This window comes from Ochotona princeps, chromosome 3 (genome assembly GCF_030435755.1).
Source record: "Ochotona princeps isolate mOchPri1 chromosome 3, mOchPri1.hap1, whole genome shotgun sequence".
Taxonomy (NCBI): domain Eukaryota; kingdom Metazoa; phylum Chordata; class Mammalia; order Lagomorpha; family Ochotonidae; genus Ochotona; species Ochotona princeps.
In genome coordinates this window covers 56,067,342-56,087,147 of record NC_080834.1, presented here as the reverse complement: position 1 = coordinate 56,087,147, position 19,806 = coordinate 56,067,342, and the positions used below count along the sequence as shown (strand labels likewise).

At 36.3% G+C, this 19,806-nt stretch overlaps 1 protein-coding gene across 1 annotated transcript in view; it reads left to right on the top strand.

Annotated features, from left to right (window-relative positions):
- Nucleotides 1–19,806, top strand: part of GBE1 (1,4-alpha-glucan branching enzyme 1) — a 301,333-nt gene that overhangs the window by 33,698 nt on the left and 247,829 nt on the right. Inside the window, exon 2 of the mRNA XM_058661769.1 lies at nt 19,487–19,656. Within this exon, the coding sequence (XP_058517752.1) occupies nt 19,487–19,656 (170 nt within the window). The remainder of the gene's footprint in view (nt 1–19,486; nt 19,657–19,806) is intronic.

The following is a 19,806-nucleotide window of genomic DNA, read 5'->3' as shown; positions in this document are numbered from 1 at the left end:
CTGGAACAACTTGACGTGAAAATTGTTTGACTTAAGATGGTATCTATTGAGAAAAGATTGTGGAAGACGAGGATGTGAGCAGTAGACTGCTTATGGATATCACATAATCCAAATGGAAGAGGACAATGGCTTGGATGAGTATTTTAGCCATGAACGTTGTGAAGAAGTTATTGGATTCTGTTATTACTATTAGTATGATGATGAAAGTTAATTAAAAGAACCTTCTTTTGGTTTGAGAGAGGCAGAAGAATCTAGAATAAGTCCAACTTTTTTCAAATGAATAGCAGGAAAGATTTAAGTAACCTGGACTGAGGTTGTCATCAAGTTACAGAGCAAGCACTACTCCTTGAATTTTAGTAGCTGTATCTTACAGCTTTTAGCACGGAATATTTTATGGAGTAGATTACCACAGTTTCTTTAAACACACCTCTTTGGATGGGCATCTGGGTTGATTCCATGTCTTTGCTATTATAGATTGTGCTGCTGTAAGTATAGAATTACAGATCCCTTTCGCATATACAAATTTTATTTCCTTTGGATATATTCCCAGAATTGGGATAGATAGATCATATGGCAAGTCAATTTTCCATTCTATCATCACTTTGCATACTGACTTCCATAGTGCTTATACTAGCCTACACTCCCACTGGCAGTGAAGTAGAGTACCTTTTTCTCCACACCCATGCCAGCAGGTATTGTTAGTAGAGTTCTGAATGTATTCCAGCTTCACTGGAGTTAGGTGGAACATCAATGTGGTTTTCATTTGTATTTCCCTGACAGCTAGGGAGCCTGAGCATTTTTTCATATGTATATTAGACATTTGATTTGTTCTTTTCACTTCTGAAACCATGAGCCAAAATGAATTTTTGCTTACAAGTTGCTTATTTCATGTATTTTTTTCTAGTGATGTAGAGTGTTCTATAAGGATTCTCTTGAGGAAACCTTTTGAGATTGTTTCCTCAAAGATATGGATCCTCGGTTTTATGTCTACTGCTTGTTTTTCTATTGAATTTTACCTTTATTATGCTGCAACTTCCTTTCCAGAACTAACATGCTTCCTTGTACAACACTAAACTTGAAACCTGGTCCTCCTGGCCTCAACTTTGAAACTTACACCTTAGTTCCCTCTTCCCTTCTCCATAATTCTGTGTCATGAGGGACATAGAATAACTGCGGTGAGCTTAGCTTTCAACTAATAGAAAATGTGACTGTTTTCCTTGGTAAAGGATTTTTCCCTGATGCTGGTATTGTGCAGGTTAAGCTGCCGACTGTAATGCTGACATCTCACACCATCTTGAAGCCTGGCTGCACCACGTGTGCTCCAGATCCCTCTCAGCTAATGCACCCAGAAGCGCAGTGTAAAGATGATCCAAGGGCTTAGGACTGTATACCCATGCAGTAGACCCAGATGAAGTTCCTGGCTTTTGTCCATCCTTGGCCGTTGTGACTGGGGAGTGAATTAGTGGATGGGAGATTTCCTATACCTACCTCTCACACTCCCCTCTTTGTACTGCCTTTCGTCCTCAGAAATAAATTAGTAAAAAATGAAATATTGTAGGTGACAAAGGTCAACTTTTCACCAGAACAAGCTGATCAATGTGATAACAAATGTGCTGCTATTTCTTAATGCTAAGGGACTTGTGTTTTCAGCTTTCTGCTAGATAATTGATCGGTCTTTTAACAAAATTCTAAGATCCTGAAGGTTTGTGGGGAATAACCTGCTCTTTATTGACTACATGTGTGACGTATGTAAAAATCAGATTAGCATTACTGAAGGAAAGACAATGAACCTTTATAGGCATTCATCCTTACACACCCAGAAGTTTGTAAGTTTTGTACAAGAATAAGAGAATGTGGTTGATAACCATCTACTAAATTGGTCACTTGACTTTCCTGATGTTTAAGAGACCATTTGTTTGAACATGTTCAATGAAGATTACCTATACTGCACATGAACATCTTTTTGCTCTTCCTATTCCTAGAGGTAAGTCAGTACACCTCCTTGTCACAGATTTTTAAATTTCTGAATCTTAAAATGTGTGCCTTGTCAACTGAATTATGTATTTGTTAGTGTGTAAGTCATAGAACTACATTTCTAGTTATCTATTATGCCAGAACAGAAAACCACAGTGCAACTAGTGATATTCAAATGGGCAGGCTGCTACTGAGTGGACTTATAATTCAAACCCTAGCTTTTGTAGACAGTGCAATCATTCTCCATAATGCAGCTTTTTCCTCATCAGTGTTATAGACCTTCCTATACATGAAGTATGTGTGTTAAGGATTATGCAGCACCATGGTAACAGCGAATGCATTGGGAGTCTGACTCACTTGTTTGCTTAATTTAGTTTAATTGTGCTGTTCTGGACTGCTTTTCATTTGACATTGTATAAACCACTTCCATTTTTATTTGAAGATTTACTTATTTATTTGGAGTCAGATTACAGAGAGAGAGAGAGAGAATTATCTTTTGCTGATTCACAGTACTGACTGAAGTCGGGAAGCTGAAGATTTCTCTGGGTCTCCCATATAGGTAACAGGGACCAAAGCTCTTGGACCATCTTCTGCTTCTTTCCCCAGGTCATTAGCAGGGAGCTGCATTAAAATGGAGCAGCCAGGACTGGCACTGATGTTCATATATTACATTTATAGTGTCGTAGGCAGTGACTTTAATTGCTGTAGTAGAATGGTGGCGCAGCACTTCCATTTTATTTATTCATTTATTATTTAAAATTTATTTTATCTGAAAGACAGTTACATATAAGCAAACACACACACTCATGCAGACAGAGGGAGGGAGTAAAGAAGGAAGAGAAGGAGGGAGGGAGGGAAGAAAAGTGAGAGAGAGAGAGAGAGAGAAAGAGAAAGAGAAAGAGAAAGAGAAAGAGAGAAAGTGAGAGAGGAGAAGATACGTTTTCTCCCCAAATGGCTGCAAGGGCCAGAACTGGACCAGGCCAAAGCCAGGAGCCAGAATTTTCTCCAGTCTCTCCCACATTGGTGGAGGATCCCAACCAGCAGGGCCGTCCTCTCCTGCTTTACTAGGCAAATGCCATCTTTATAGTGGAATTTCTTTTTGCTTGTCCATTCTGAAAGTTCAGTGTATCAGTTCCCAATTCAATGTGAACAGTTCAGGTAGGTACGTGATGTTTAGTGGACAGGTGATTCATCTCTGTGGGACTCACTGGTAAGATAGGAAGTGCTTTACCCAAGCATAGTAATTGTGGAGAAGGACCTGAGTACCAGCTTCTTGAGTCAACAAGCAGGTGCAGGCTGGATGGGGCATTTTGAGGGGCAAATGGAAAATACTCAACATACTTTGAACATGTTAAAGAATTCAATGATAAACATTTAATTAGCTTTATACATCTTTTTGTGTAAGAAAGCAATGGAAATTTTATCTCAGTCTGTGTTCATTACTTTAATGAAATACTTTGTAAAGGAAAAAAAAAAATAAAGGGTTTATTTAGCTCAGAGCTCTAGATTCTCAGGGCCGACAATGGTGAGGCCTTGATTTGGCCTGCAAAGTGAGACCCTGATAATGAATGTTGTCAAAATGGCATGAATTCAGGTGGGAGGAAGAGATCACATTTTGAAGTACTTTGAAACCAGAGTGATGGCTGGGACTTGCTGGTAACAATCTACTCTTTTTTTTTTAAGATTTATTTTATTTTTATTGGAAAATCAAATAACAGAAAAGAGAAGAAACAGAGAGGAAGGTCTTCCATTTGTTGATTCACTCCCCAAGCGGCTGCAATGGCCAGTGCTGAGCCAATCTAGGAGTCAGGAGCCTCTTCTGGTTTTCTCATGTGGGTGTAGGTTCCCAAGGTTTGGGCCGTTCTTGACTGCTTTCCCAGGACACAAACAGAGAACTGGATGGGAAGTGGAGCTGCCGAGATTAGAACTGGCACTCATATAGGATCCTGGCACTCATATGGGATCCCAGCACCTGCAAGGTGAGGACATTAGCCACTACGCTACTGCATCAGGCCCTGCAATCCACTGTTGAGAAGCCAGCACCCTGGGGAAACCTAAGAACCTCTCACTAGACAATATCTTTTAAAATCCCATCATCTAACAGTGTCTCCAGACTGGTGATCCAGTCTCCAGCACATGGAGCTTTGCAGAACAGGCTCCAACTGTATTTGAATTGTATCAATAATAATCTGATTTGCGATTCGAATTTAAAATTAGTTTCACGGTAATGGGTTTTCTCACTGCGCCTTTTTCTTTGTCATAATGTTGCTTATTTCTTCTGTTTTCCTTTCCTGTCTCTCCACTCTCTCCCTCTCTTTTTTTTTTTTGCTTTCTTATGGACAAATAGTGAGTAGGACGTATTTCTGTTGGATGTTCCCTTGCAATATGTGACTAAACTAAATTTTTAAGACAGATTATGGTGGTTATTCTTTGCTGGCTATGTTTAGTGTCCAGATTATTTTCTATTAATACCTGTTGGTCTTTAAGAGAAAAATATTGGGCAATGTGATTTCTTATTATTTTCATTATCCATCTGTGTTAGGCTAGATCTATGGCCAGCATAATTGGGAAGCATAGGAATATAATTGGAATAAATCATTTGCTCTTTCATTATTATAGTTCCTCCTCCTTCCCATCTAGCATTCATATTTCAGAAATAACTACAGTTTTCTAATTTTTTACAAAGTTTAAATTACTTTCAATCCATTTACTTATCTTTAAGGATGACAGGCGTTTTTGTTTCTATAATATGTATATGAGGTATATTCTTGCTTTGGAGACATTTTAAATTCAGAAAGCTTGACATCATCTTTATTCCCTCTTCAACAATATTATATCTTCTGGTTCATTTGCAATGTTTTATAGTGTTTATGATTTAACACTTAATCTATATACAAATAAGATATTGTCAAAAAGCTAATTTTTAATGGTAGCTCTTTAGTGATAGGTTAATTGCTAATATAAAATTAGTTAATACAATTCTAAAAAATCATTGTACGAACATCTTTAAAATACTCATTTGCCTTGACAATTCTGGCTGGCTGTCAGTTTTAGTGAAAAAAAGACTGCATTAAGAACCTGTAACTTAGGAGGCCATCAGCACAGGCTGGAATTATGAAAAACCAAATGTCACTTCAATTTATTCAGCATGAATTTGTCTTCCAAAAGAAGCTTAAAAATACTCTGCCTACTTTCTTCCTATTTTTGCTGGAAGTCTCATTTTATATTGACATACATATTCTCTTTTGTACTTTCGCTTGAAGTTTGGTAAAGCTTCTCATCATAATCTGAAGAAAACTGCATTGGAGAAATTTGGCTCTCTATCACAATTATGGATAAATGACAACTGATCTAAACATTACTTTTCTGTAAACATGCAAATATATACATTTATTAAGTCTGTATTGATGAAACTTCCTAAAAACTAGTTTACCATTCTGAGAATGCTTTATTCAACTACCCATCTGTTTGTTTGAAGATCCTCTCACAAACACCCTATAATTAATGTTTTTTTCTCCTTTTTCCTGGCAGATTATTACTTTTTATTTGATTTCAAATAGTGTTATATTCTGCAGGTCTCTTGTTAGGAGCATTTTATACATTGTTGTGAGGGAAGAAAATGTGTGACTTTCGTATAGTTCCTTGCAGGGAAATTTGCCCAAAAGTTAGTACGTATTGCTTGCATTTTCTTATTTTTAATCAAAGAATAGTATGTATCTGAATATTGCATTGTCTCACTCTGGCCACTTGGCTGATTGGATGTCACTATGCCATCATGTCTTAGGGAAGAGAATGAAAGAAACCAGCATCCTCCCAGCTTGGTATTCCCCCTCCATCCTTTGTTGCTAACTTTTTCACAAAGCACCAACATCCAATGAAAGAACCTACTTTGTTTGGCGCCCAGAGTCAAGTGACAATCTCCACTTTTAAAACCATGATTGCTGAAGTGTTTGGAATTATCTCTCTATGGACACAGACTTGAAGCACGGCCCATGTAATGCTTCAGTGTTGCTTATAGCATCTTCTATTTATAACCTTTCTAAATATAGTTCTTGAAGTAGTCTCTACCTTAGATGTTCTTATATCAGCATGCACTTTTTCTTAAAACAAAGCAGAACAAAACAAAACCCAGAAGCAAGCACAAGCAAAAAAGGCTTATAGACTATAGAGGAGGCATTTCTCATACATCATTTCAGTACTGATGTATCTTTAGAGAAGTCCTTCATAAAGAAATTCTGAAGTATAAAGTGTGGCTAGAGATAATGATACTGAAAGAATAAATATGGCCTAATTAGAAAAAATATATTTGGAACTTATCAAAATTGGAACATTAGGTAAAATTGAAATCTTAATGAGATTTATGTTAATCCTTTAAACGGCAAAAATACAAAACAAAACAAAATTAAATCTACCTCTTGAACTATCAATTCAACTGACTTTGTTTAGAGGCAGCATGGCTGCCTGTAGACATTTAAAATAGTTCAGTGTATGTGCATGAGAATGATGTGGTTATATAACACTTGCGGATTTGTCTCCAGATATTGGTCCAATTGGAGCAGTTTGACTCACGTGTTAGAACTCTGGCTTTTCTTTAGCACTCCAGTTGAGTCAGATGTGCAGGAAAACATTTACTGAAATATACTATTTGGTAATGATTTATAGCTTAAAAGCTGTCATTGCTTCAGAGAATTCGTGTGACTCATGCATCTAAAGTTGGAATCTGGTTTAAGAGTGTTGAAATATGAAGTCTTTTTCACTCATTAAAAATGTTTAGGTTTGCATTTTTCCAGGGCAAATTAAGTTTGGCTTTAAATGAATGAATCTTATTTCAATGGATGATAGCCCGTGTTCATGTCCGTAGAGGAAGTCATTGATGCAAGATTTGTTAATCTAAGCTGTTATGACTGAAGGACTGTTGTGGAGTTGTTGTGAAGCTCTGGAAGCTAGGTGTAGAAGCTTTTGAATGTTTATTTTGTAATTAATTGAACCTTTTATCTTTTATTTTTTTTTCTTTGTGGAGAAAGATTTTTCTATCTTGAAAAATCTATAGCTCTTTTTCCTGACTATAAAGATCTTGGAGAGTAAGTGATTTTGGAAAAAGATCTTAATCTTAATGTATATCTTGATGCCATAGAACTACAGCGAAGAATCGTTGAACAGTATCTTAAAGCACTCATTATCATTCTTGCAGGAATTTTCATCTTTTAAACTTAGTTGTTAATAAAAAATTGGTGGTAAAAACTATTTTGAATGCAAATTTGGAAAGAAATCTATTTCTACTTAAAGTAAGTTGTATGATATTTTAAAGATATTCATATATGTTTCCTGTTGGATGCATCTTTGATCAGGCTTCACTCAGTTATAGCCATGTTCACTGAACCAGTAAAGGAACTGAGAATGAAGTCTTGTAGAACAAAATGTCGAACATGCTTTTCAGCAGTAGTTGAACTGATGGGTTATAGTTATTGTATGGGTATCGATCCTAATATCTGGTATCTAGTAGTTGATTCTTGATGGGGTACAGCTATTGTTAGGTGTTGATTCTAATATCAAGTTAAAGAGAGGGATTTTGAAACCCGGTGTTTCACAAGGATTAGAAATAATAATAATAATAATAAAAGCAAGCAAGGCAAGCGAACACAGAGCTCAAGTCTCGATGTTGGAGTTGATTTGTGAGGGCGAATGGCTGTAGGCAGAGCAGATAGAATGGCTGTGGATACATAATTACATGGATGCCTCTGTCTTCTCTGGGAGTTTTTAAATAGAAATAATGTCACTCTTGAGGGTTCAGAGCTGGGCTTTTGTGCTCTGGTGGTAACCAGTCTTAGAAGAGAATGAATAGGTCATGCTTCAGTGCCACTGCTTTTAGTATTTATTGTTTGTAAGCGTGGTTTTGAGAATGTTGCTGAAAGTAGGAAAAGAGAAAGGAAATAGGTATTGAAGCAAACAATAATAAAATAGATCTGTCGCTAGAGATCCCTGTGCAACAGGCAGTGAAGTAATTTAAGATGTATTGCACTGTTTTTTTTTTTTTTAAAGAAAAATAAGGTGAAAAAATGGTTTATTCTGTTGTCCTGATAGTGGGAGTTTTTATTCAAACATGGCACCTTTGGCATTGCACTGTTTTAAAAATCACTTTTATTGAAAGCCAAGGATATGTGTTAGTTCTGGTGTGGGTGGAATAAATATTTCCAAAATGAATATGGGCGTATCAGGGAACTTGTGATTGGTTTATCTGTGTAAAAATTCTGCTGCAATCACAGAACATAGAGAGGCACACCAGATGATAACTTCTTGAAGAGCCACATTTTATCCATTTGTTTAATTTAAAGAGATGTTTTATTAAGGAGTATTGAATTGTTAGGTATTGAAAATTTAAGTGGAAGATTCTATATATGCATGTAAGAGGTCTCTCTCTCTCTCTCTCACACACACACACACACACACACACACACACACACACACAAACATATATGCCCAGGCATAGGCTCCCAGAACTGAACTCCTCTTTTTGAATGACTCAATAATGAATTTAAAGATGCTGGAGGCAGTGAAATAGGCAGAATCAGTTTTTAAAGATCCTCCTATAGTATAGTTTGTATTGTGGTTAGGGTTAGCTGGTTGGAGTGAGCTTATGAATTAAGGCATTTTGTGTAATGGTCAGTGTGAACTGACTGAGGTGTGCTTACTGAGTCACGCATTTTGTATAATGACCCGTGTTAGCTGGTTGATTCAGATGTAAGTTTTTCTGATTGGGATATCCTCCTTATCCGCTTTTCATTTGCTTTTCAATAAACATTCTTTCAGATTTTGTTGAGGTAGACTATTATGATAAATGTTCTATTGTAAAGCTTTTAAATGTTTTAAAATATGCTTTACAATTATAGAATGTTTTAACAGTGCCATATTATTTTCTGAATATTTAAAATAGGAATACTAGAAAAGGGAAGATAAAGCTGAAAAAACATAACCCTGTTTTAAAGAGATCATGGTAACATCGTGATTTATATTTTTTGAGATAACTTTTCTATACAACAATGTGATATACCTCTGTAGTTAAGTGGACAGCAAGAAAGTCTTTTAAGCTTAGTGGTTTTGTCACTTAGCAGTATATTATGGACATCTTTTTATAACACTGCATATAGTTCAAACACTTCTTATGTGTTATTTTTGAATGGCACATTTGTGCTAGGCATGGACAGTATTAATTAGATATAAGATTATATGTAGGAGTATTAATCCTAACAGCTTAGTTTTTCCTTGCCAACTTTAATAATTCTCGAGACGGATTTGAAATGGAGTTAACTTAACCACTGTTATATCATTATGACGATGATGACTGTCTTTAGGATACCTAAATATGACATTGAGATCTTTAAAAATTGTGATTTTCCCAGTAACTGTATGAGTGATCTTGGTCAAATAACTTTCTTGAACTTTATTTTTCTTGTTGTATGACGAGCACAGAACCATTAGCATGTGATTAGAGACCTAAATGAGAATTTAAATTGAAATTCATTGAAATTCTTACAGATTGCTAGGGGATTGTATATTCTTCCAGACGTCCTGTGGTTTGAACCACAGATTGGGTTCATGTATTTTTTAATACACAGTGAGTGCTATACAAGGATGTTGAAGATAGATAGCTAACCAAAACCCTGCTGTTGGCTTTGTGGTACCAAGAATATGGTAGGGAAGATATATCTTCAGAAAAATTTATAGCACTGTTTAATTATGCTATTTGGAAAGCTTGGGCAAAACTCTTCAAAAACTCAGCCTTGGAAAAAATTAAATCATGAACAGTGAGGAGCCTCTGTGTGTTTAGTTTCACTTGTTTTGATCATGATTAGGTTGCACTACTGGACTACTGTGAGGAACTGTATGTCACTGGGCCACAGCATTTTGGCTGCACAGAATTGGAAAACTGCAGCCCAGGACCAACATGATGCTTAAGTGAATTGAAGTTTTTGATTTAGAGACATTGAAGAGACTACTAAATTAAATATCAGTTTGGCTATATTTGCAGATTCACGGTATACTTAAAATGGAATTTAACATTAGGTATTTGTTCAAATTTGCCTCTAGATTATGGTTTTGGTTGTGGTAGTTGAATGCAAGGACTCTTGATACTAGCCGCAAAATTGGCAAATGTGGTTTGCCTCCATTTATTGTTATAAAACATATGGAATAATGTTGCTTAGTAACATCCAACTACCTTATTTTATTTCCAATTAGGTTAAAATATGTATTTTGGAAAACTAAGTATTGAGGCAATGCAAACATGGAAGGCCATTTCATCTTACAGGGCTATTTTTGTGCTTTCTGATCTTTTTGGCTAGTGGTGATTATTGGTGGTGAAACTGATGTGCTTGTATATGGAAGATATATCTATATGCCTATCTACATATATAAGCATATTGTAAAGTGATTTTATAGACACATTTAGATGGATGGAGAGATACAAATATAAAACCCACATTTTTGTAACTTAGAAGACATCTTGTCTATATGTTGAGAGCCACTAGGAAAACTATTTAATCTTTGCAGTTTTGTAGCTGAGAGAATTTTGAAACCTTTGTCTCCCTCAGTAAAAGCAAAGCACTGTCAGAAAGTTTGATGGACCTTTGATATTTTATCACTGCTTGGTCCAAAAAATGTGTGCGTCTTTTATATATATATATATATATATATACATATATATATATATATATATAGTCAAAGTGAAAAGTGATTCATTTATCCAGTTTATAACATAAAAGCATTTTCAAGGCTACAGTTCATGGCTACCTGTCTCTAATAAATTTACATCTGATTGGATTTTTGTTTTGTTAAGTGACAGTATATATATATATATCATATATATGTTTTCTAATGTTTGATTTTGAAGTGAGAAAACAGTGGTTGTTACTTTTTATCTTACAGTTGATATTATCATGATTTTATTTAGAGGGATTAATCTAAAAAGTTGGTGATCTCCCAATGAAACTGTTAATATATCTTGAAAATAGGATGCTGGACTTGCTACCATTGTCCATACCTCCAATGTCATGATACACTTAAAAGGAGGAATGATGGACTGTTACTGTACTATTATAGTGATACAGGGGAAACTGTGTGTAGGGGGAGAGGTGGCTGGTGAAGGATGAGGGGGAAAATCAATGAGCCTTTGGAAATGTATCATAAAAAAGAAAAGTTAAAAAAGAGTTTGAGATCTTTATTTGGTGTAAATTATATAAAATATGTAACAATAGTTCCTTAGACTGTTTTTAAATTCATGTATTACTAGTGTTACTCATTTTCATATATTTGCTCAGTTAATTTAAATTTGTTATGACAGGCACTTGCCTCCCTATCCATTGCCCAAAAGAAAATATTGTTGCAATTAGAAGCATTGCTGGAGTAGCTTCTGCTCTTTGTTAGAAAAAAAAAGTTAAATTTTATTTAAGTTTCTTTTAGTTTCTTTGAAAGGTTTTTATTTATCTTAAAGTGCTTTGTGGATCTGTTTAGTTTTTGTAAGTAGTAGATTTTATGTTTTTAAGATGAGTTTTTTTGGTGATTTTATTTTTGACCATTTTTAATCTCCTTTACCTGTAGTATTCCCTCCCCCTTATTCCCCTTCTCTCCTCCCCGCAACCCTGCAGTAATGGAAGTTTACCTTACACAATTCTTTTAAGAAATTCTTAGGAACTGTCAGTTTAAATTTATTATATCAGTTCAAGTCTGATAGAAAGCTGTACACTTTAAAGCTTATCAAATGATACTCAAAGAACAGTTAAAGATGAACACTACTACAGAAGAAGCAAAACCTTGATTTATGTTCCACTCTTTTTACATATTAACTCTGTCCTCTTAGTAGTTGTGCAACCTTACACAGAATTGCTAAATTGTTCAGTTTCTCCCATCTGTGCAAGGTGAATGATAATAGTACATCCACTTTCTACCATGTTAAGCCATTTTGAAGACTTAAGTAAGTTTGTCAGTCCCTGGAAGCAATGCCCAAGGCATAGTAAGTCTATTTACAAATTGTTATTTTTTATGTCGAGGAACTGTTTCTCTTCTATTTTTGCACTTCTTTTGGTGGCTTACATGCCACATTCTAATAAGAAAAAGAGATGTGTAAAATTATGTTAACTGTGCTTCTTGAATACAGGCTTTTTGGTGCCTGTGGGAAATATCCAAAATTTTCAATCAGTAAATTTTTTTAAGTTTTTTTTTCTGAGTTAAGGCAATTTATACCCAACTAAGAATCAAAGGATTATATATTATACACTATGAATTCTTACAGTTGAGTGGTACCTTTCAATTTTAATTCTTAATTAGTAGAGGAGAGAAAGCTAAAGATTTGGATGCCTATGGGGCTGGTGCAATGGCATGCATGCTAGACCTCTTTCCACAGTGTGGAATCCTTCATGGGTGCCAGTTTGAGTCATGGTTGCTCCACATACGATCCAGCTCCCTGCTTATGGCCTGGGCGAGCAACGGAGGATGGCTCAAGTCCTTGGATCCTGCACCCACATGGGATACCCAGCAAAAGCTCCTGTCTCCCAGATTTGTATCAGCCTAGTTCTGGCCATTGAGACCATATGGGGAGTGAACAATCAGTTGGAAGACCTCTCTCTATGTCTCTCTTCTCTTTGTATAACTCTGACATCAAAGTAAAATAAATCTTAAAAAGATAAAAAGTGTGGGTGCTTACAGTCTCAAGGTTTGCATGATTAATGCCTTATGGTATAAGATCTAGAATGTGTATCTGACACTTTCCCCGCGCTCGCGCACGCTCTCTCTCTCTCTCTCTCTCTCTCTCTCTCTCTCTCTCTTTCTGTCCCTCTCTCTCTCCAGTTATCGTAAGTACAAAATTTTTGGTGATATTTGAGTGAGCAGTGGCATCAAAGCACTGAAAAGTGAGCCGGAGTGTGGTGTATTCAGTTAAGCTTCTTCCTGTGATTTAGGTATCAGATGAACACTGAGTGAAGTCCTGGCCGTTCTGTTTCCAATCCAGTTCCCTGTTTATGGGCCTGGTAGAACAGTGCATGAGGGCCAATTGCTCAGGCCGCTGCTACTCACAATGGAGGCCCAAATGGTTTTCCAGACTGCTAACTGGTTCAGGTTCTTGCATCCATTTGGAGAGTGAACCAGCAGATGGAAGGTCCAACCCCGCCCCAACCCCTCAGAGCAGTGTGTCTGTGTGTCTCACTGTCTCTCGAATGCTGCTTCTCAAAAAATAAACAAACAAGCATATCTTTAAAAAACCCAAAAGACATAAACATCATTGTTTTTAATCTATTCATTAGTAAAATGTTAAATTCTAAGGTGATATTCTTGTGGTGATTCAAAAGCTGCAAATTTCTTCTCAGCAAGTTAGTTGGCCATCCATTCTCAGGAGTATACATGTATGTAGGTTGTGCTCTTTCTAGCAGAAGATCTAAAGTTTCTATGTCTCCAGCCCATACTTGATGTCTCTGCCATGTAATTTTTCCAAAAACAGAAACCTGAACACAGAAGAGCAGGGTGTTATTTGAGCCAAGAGCTGTTGAAACATGAAGTCAGAATTCTTCCTAGAAATCAGTCGACTAAGACTGTGTTAGCTCATGTTTCATATTACACAAGAGAAAATAAACTGAAAGGTCAGTTGAACAGTTACAGCATTGCCCTTTTCCAAGGTAATCAGCAGAGCATGTAGCAGAGACGTGAACAGGAGCGTGACTGGAAAGAGAGAGGCTGATAAAAAGGCTGGCAGCTGAGAGTGCCTGGGACAATGCTTGACACTTCCAGGCCTGACCAGATGGGCTATCTCACAGGGCCTACCTTTGGTAATTCTGATTTATTGCATTCAGTTGATTTTTTTTTTCTGCTCAGGCAGTCAGGTTTTCATTTGCCAGAAGACTCCAGAAATTTTAATATTGACCATTAATCATACCTTGGGAAACTGCAAGGACAATGTATTATTAATTTTCTTGCAACCACAAGACAAGGCACAATGATTAAAATTAATTTCTAGCTACGTTTTGTTAATTTATTCTAATTAATTAATCTGTTAGGAAGTCAAAATATGTTTATATTAATGACTATATAGTAAGTTCTTTAAGTTGTGTTGTTAAACATTGTAGTGTTTCCATTATTCTGATATTGGATTCTGGAAAAAGTACTTTATAATTAAAGTAAGTAGGCAATTGTATAAGACTTTCTAAGTAATACCATAAGGTGGACTATATCAAGATTTTGTTAACTAAATGTGAACATATCTTTCTTACTTTATTTTACAGGATTTAGATCTTGAAAGATATCAGCAATAATTTCTAACTCACAAAGAAGATTTAATAACTTTTTGTAATAACCATAATTTCAGTACCAAATTATGACAGAATTCAATGTCATGGCTAAAGTCCAGGCTCACTAAAATATTGCATATAATTGTCTCCAGGTTATGAGTATAAGATATGTCTGAAACACAAATGAACTTTGTGTCTAGACCTGGGTCCTATCCCCAAGATATCTTCTTGTTGTGTAAGCATATATTACCAAATCCAAGAAGTTTAAAAAGTAACAAATCACTTCTGGGTGTAAACATTTTAGAAAAGGAATATACAAATACTTCATATATTCATATTCATTGTTTTTGCTGTGATTTGGCCCAAACATAAATTGTCCTGAGAATATTGTCATTTTACAGTCTCTTGTTTTTTTAAGATTTATTTTATTTTCATTGGAGAGTGAGATGTACAGAGAGGAAGAGAGTCAGAGAGGAAGATTTTTCATGTGATGTTTCACTCCCCAAGTGACCGCAATGGTCGTAGCTGTGTCAATCCGAAGCCAGGAGCCCGGAGCCTCTTCTGTGTCTTCCATGCAGGTGCAGGGTTCCAAGGCTTTGGGATGTCCTTGACTGCTTTCCCAGGTAACAAGCAGGGAGCTGGATGGGAAGCTGGGCTGCTGGAATAGAACCAGTGCCCATATGGGATCCTGGCACTTGCGAGGTGAGAACTTTATCTGCTAGGCTACCATGCAGGGCCCCAGTCTTTCTTTTCTATGTTGGGATTGGTCAGTACAGTAGAGGATATATAACAGTTATTCCGTAATATTTGTGTAATTGAAAAATGGGTTTCACTACTTCTTGCTTAGCATCTTTATTTAAATTATTTACTTTCTCATGTTTCCTGATAAATGAAGTTAGGAGAATATGCTAGGTTGGCTGCAGATTGGAGAATCTACTGTAGGAGGAATTTTGAAAATTTTATTTTGATAATTAGTGACATTCAAGCACTTAAAATGTGGAAAGTCATACAAAAATCAGAAGCCACATGTATGATGATGATTTTTGTGCAAATTTATTTTACGTATTCAAAATAGGAGTTAGAGCTAGAAAGATGAACAGGGAAAGAAATGGAGAGTTACATGAGGAGATCCTCATCTGCTGTTTTATTCCCTCAAATTACCTCCATGGTCAAGGCTGGGTGAGATGCAAGCCAGAAGCCAGGAACTTCATCAGGCTCTTCCACTTGGAACCTCTTTCCACTACTTTTGCAATTGCATTAGCTAGGAGCTGGACAAGAAATGGAGCAGTTAGGACTGCAGTTGAAGCACATATGTGATGCTAGCTTGGTAGCCAACAGCTTAACATGCCACAGCTCCAACCCCAATGTCAATTTTTTAAATTGTGTTCATTGTCTGATGTTTAACAAATGATCCACTAATCCCTGTGCTTCAACAGTCTTTATTCATGGTTTTATTAATCAATGGACCCTGATATCAAAGTTCATACTTTAAACTAGTCTCTTTTACATTTTGTCTCTGATCATGTCAGTTGTCTACTCTGTTAAGGGCTTCATTTTCTCTTCAGTTTATCTGCTTGAAAACTATCTTTTCCATCCTATCATCCATTGGATTCTTCACATTTCCTGTGCTGACTGTATGAAGTTATTTGTCAGATGGACAAGAGCCACCCAATATTTACAGGTATAATATATTGCTACCTTTTCTCCAGCTGTCGAAATACACTACTGGTCCTTCAAGATACAGCGTAAGTACCAGCTACTCCCTTAAACCTTTCTCTAAGCTCTTTCAGTCAAAGCTACTGGTTCCTCCTCTTGTCCTGCTTGTTCCACTGGTAACACCGATTTTTCCCCCCAGTGTCCTCTCCTGAGTTGAACAGCATTTTCCCCTGGACATCTTAAGGGTAGACTATTTTGTTTGAAGAATTATTAGTTCACAATAAAAATCTTTATCCTGCAATTAATGTTTTTTTTGTTAAATATTTCCTCCCAATTAAGAATGTAGTATTCATTTTAAAATCTGAAATTCTTATTTTTCTTTTGCCAGCCTGACAATAATTATGTAATTACATATAGATAATTTTGTATAGTCTGCAAATTTTTAATGAAGTTTCTTAGATATTTGAGGTCATCTTAATGATTGACTTCAAAAGCTATTTTTTTGTTATTTCAAGCAAATCAAAGAACATGTAAAACCTCCATTCTTTTCTTTTTAATCTTATTTCCCTCACTTTTTAGCTATTAAAATTCCTCTAGAGCTTTCACTTCTATTCTTCCTTTGGCCTGAAATTTGAGTCTCTCATAGGAAGCAGACAGCAAAATCAAGTCTGAAAAATTAAGCTAGCAAGGGAGGAATTTCCCTCTTGGGTTCCTTTGATTTTAGGCTGTTCAGAAGTACTTGAGAACATTTCCAGAGAAGGCAAGATCCATCTTCCCTGACATGTCTCCTGTGTTTACAACCCTGCTTGGCATTAGAGCTTTAGTATTGATCTATTATGAACCATCTTCTGGGAGAACAGAGATTTTAACATGTTCCAGTTTTTCTCCTTATAACTTCTGCTACTTCTTTATAGTACATATTCTTTTTCTTAGTCAATCCAATCTACTTGATTTTCTCCCAAAACATTCCATAATCACTATACTCAAGTCAACATGAAGTACTACGAATTCTATGTGAGTGTCAATGTATCCACAATTTTTCTAGTAGAAAATAAAGGAAATGATTCTGAAATACTTGTGGAATTTGAGGAAAAAGCATCTTCATGTTTGCTTGTAATAGATGTCTACAGTGAAACCTTAACAGGTGTTGTAAATAACACAGAATGATAAGTTAAAAATTATGCTGAAGTATTGCCGCATCTGAGTAGAGAAAAGTGTTAGCCAATATTTATTGAGTACGCATTGGCTGCTGTGGAGAAGGCAGCCACTGTGATTTCATTGATTCCTTAAAGCCTGAAATGTCCTTTACTTTCCCTTTTAAGTGGGAGGAAAGGAAGCTGCAGTGGCTTGTACATACAGTAGGTTTCAGGGTTAGGATCTGAACCCAGTCTTTGTGTCTAGAGCCGAAGCTATTATTGTCCAACATTAATCAGCTTAAGATTTAAACATGGAGGGATTTTCATGGAAAAAACTAAGTGTTGTAATTTAGGATTTTTATAACACATACGTTCTAAGAATAATGATATATGTCTCATTTGTCTATATACTTTCTTGATCTTGAATAACTTATATATGTATCAGACCTACATCTGTTCCCTTGGAAAATTTCAATTAAAATATCAGTGTGGAGATTAAATCCGGTAATACTTACAACAATTCTTTGTATCTATACAAAATACTAGTTAGTTCCTGTGTAAACTTCACTTTATGCTCCTACTTACTAAAAATTTGACCTAGTTTTGGAACACTTTTAAAATTCATAGCAAAATATTGAGAGACAACTGTAGTTGGAAAAGGCACAGGCACAATGAGCTTGCTATATCCTCAGGCATTTTCTTTTTTGAGCCAGAGTGATTTCAAAGTAGAATGTGCATTTTGCTATCAAAAGCTATAGGGCTGACCTTGAGGGAACTTGATATTTAGTTAAAGCAGTGTAATGCTGTAATCCTGTTTCTATTGAAATTTACTAAATGGGGAATTTGAATATATCATAGAAAACTTTTAAAGAATGATTATTTTTTAAAACTTAAATATAAAAATATATTTTTAAATGTGTTTTTTTGGAAAGGCAGATATATAGAGAGGAGGAGAGACAGAAAGATCTTCCATCTGATGATTTACTCTCCAAGCAGCAGCAATGGCCGTAACTGTTCCAATCTGAAGCCAGGAGCCCAGAGACTCTTCTGGGTCTCCCACGCAGGTGCAGGATCCCAAAGTTTTGGGCTGTCCTCGACTGCTTTCCCAGGTCACAAGCAGGGAGCTGGATGGGAAGTGGAGCTGCTGGAATTAGAACAAGTGCCCATATGGGATCCTGGTGTGTTCAAGGCGAGGAGTTTAGCAGCTAAGCTCTTTCTGGAAATTTGTTGCTCAACTTTATAGTATGGAAAAATGCAGAAAAGTTGAGTGACATTGGTCAATTCATTGTGTAATTCTAGAAATTTCACTTCTTTCAGAGAGCTCCTGCCATGTTACTGTTCACTTCTCCAGTTTTATACATTTCTCAGTAGTTTATTTCTCCACATATACAGGGGATGCTAAAATAAAAATAAAAATAAAAATAGTTTGCTTGGTGCACAGTACCGACTTCTAGTGTGGAAGATAAGGAGCTATTTGTGAGTACTTCTGGAGAACCTAGTTTCTTCACACCTTTTATAGCCAACCATCAGGCGCTACAAACCACGTTTCACCTACAGCCGTATCCTCCTGGCAGATCTGAGCACTACAGCCTCTAGGCCAAATGAAGTATTATTGAACATTGTCATCCCTCAGTCATTAAACATATTGCCTGTGGCATCTCTCATGATTCTGTAGATGTGATGAAGACCACAAGACTGACAAACATAACACAGTTCACTGCTTTTTCAGCCAAGTCCCTGTTGTAGGTTAATTACATATTTCTTACTAGAGTTTTATTTTACTTCCTTTTTTAGGTGTCATAGAATAGAGATGCAAAGGCCTGGCATGATAGTGTAATGGTTAAAGTCCTCCCCTTGCACACGCTGGGATCCCATATGGTCGCTGCTTCTAATCCCGGCAGCCCCTGCTTCCCAACCAGCTCCCTGCTTGTGGCCTGGGAAAGCAGTCGAGGACGGCCCAAAGCCTTGGGACCATGCACCCGCATGGGAAACCCTAAGGGCTCCTGGCTCCTGGCTTCAGATTGGCTCAGCTCCAGCTGTTGTGGCCACTTGGGGAATGAACCATCAGACGGAAGATCTTCCTCTCTGTCTCTCCTCCTCTTTTTATATCCACCTTTCCAATAAAAATAAGTAAATCCTAAAAAAAAATAGAGATGCAGAAGTTCTCTTGAGTATACTTGTTTGACATGTACAGTTTCAATGATAATTTAAAAAAAACTGTGGAGTAAGAAACATTTTCTCTCTTGTAACCAAATGCCGGAAATTTCAAAATTTTGAGTTAGGCTTTTTAATTTTTTTTTTTTTTGCAAAAGTGATTACCTTTATCAGTAAGTGAAATCATTCATATTATTTCTGTAATGATTTTAGAAATTCTTTTTTCTGTAAAACTAAAAGCTACATCTTTTTGATTACTTTCTTTTCTAACTTATTTTATTTTTTGCTTTTTAAAAGGTATAAGAAATTCAGCCAGATTTTGAACAACATTGGCGAGAATGAAGGTGGTATTGATAGATTTTCCAGAGGCTACGAGTCATTTGGTATCCACAGATGTGCTGATGGTGGTTTATACTGCAAAGAATGGGCACCTGGAGCAGAAGGAGTTTTTCTTACTGGGGACTTTAGTAAGTATTTCGCCATCAGTAGTAATATATGTATGGGTGTGTGTGTGTGTGTGTGTGTGTATTTCGTACATAAGCTTGTCATAGTTCATGTACTGAATTATCTGAAGATGAGTGGTTATAAATTAATATGAGTTTTGAGATGGTTTAATA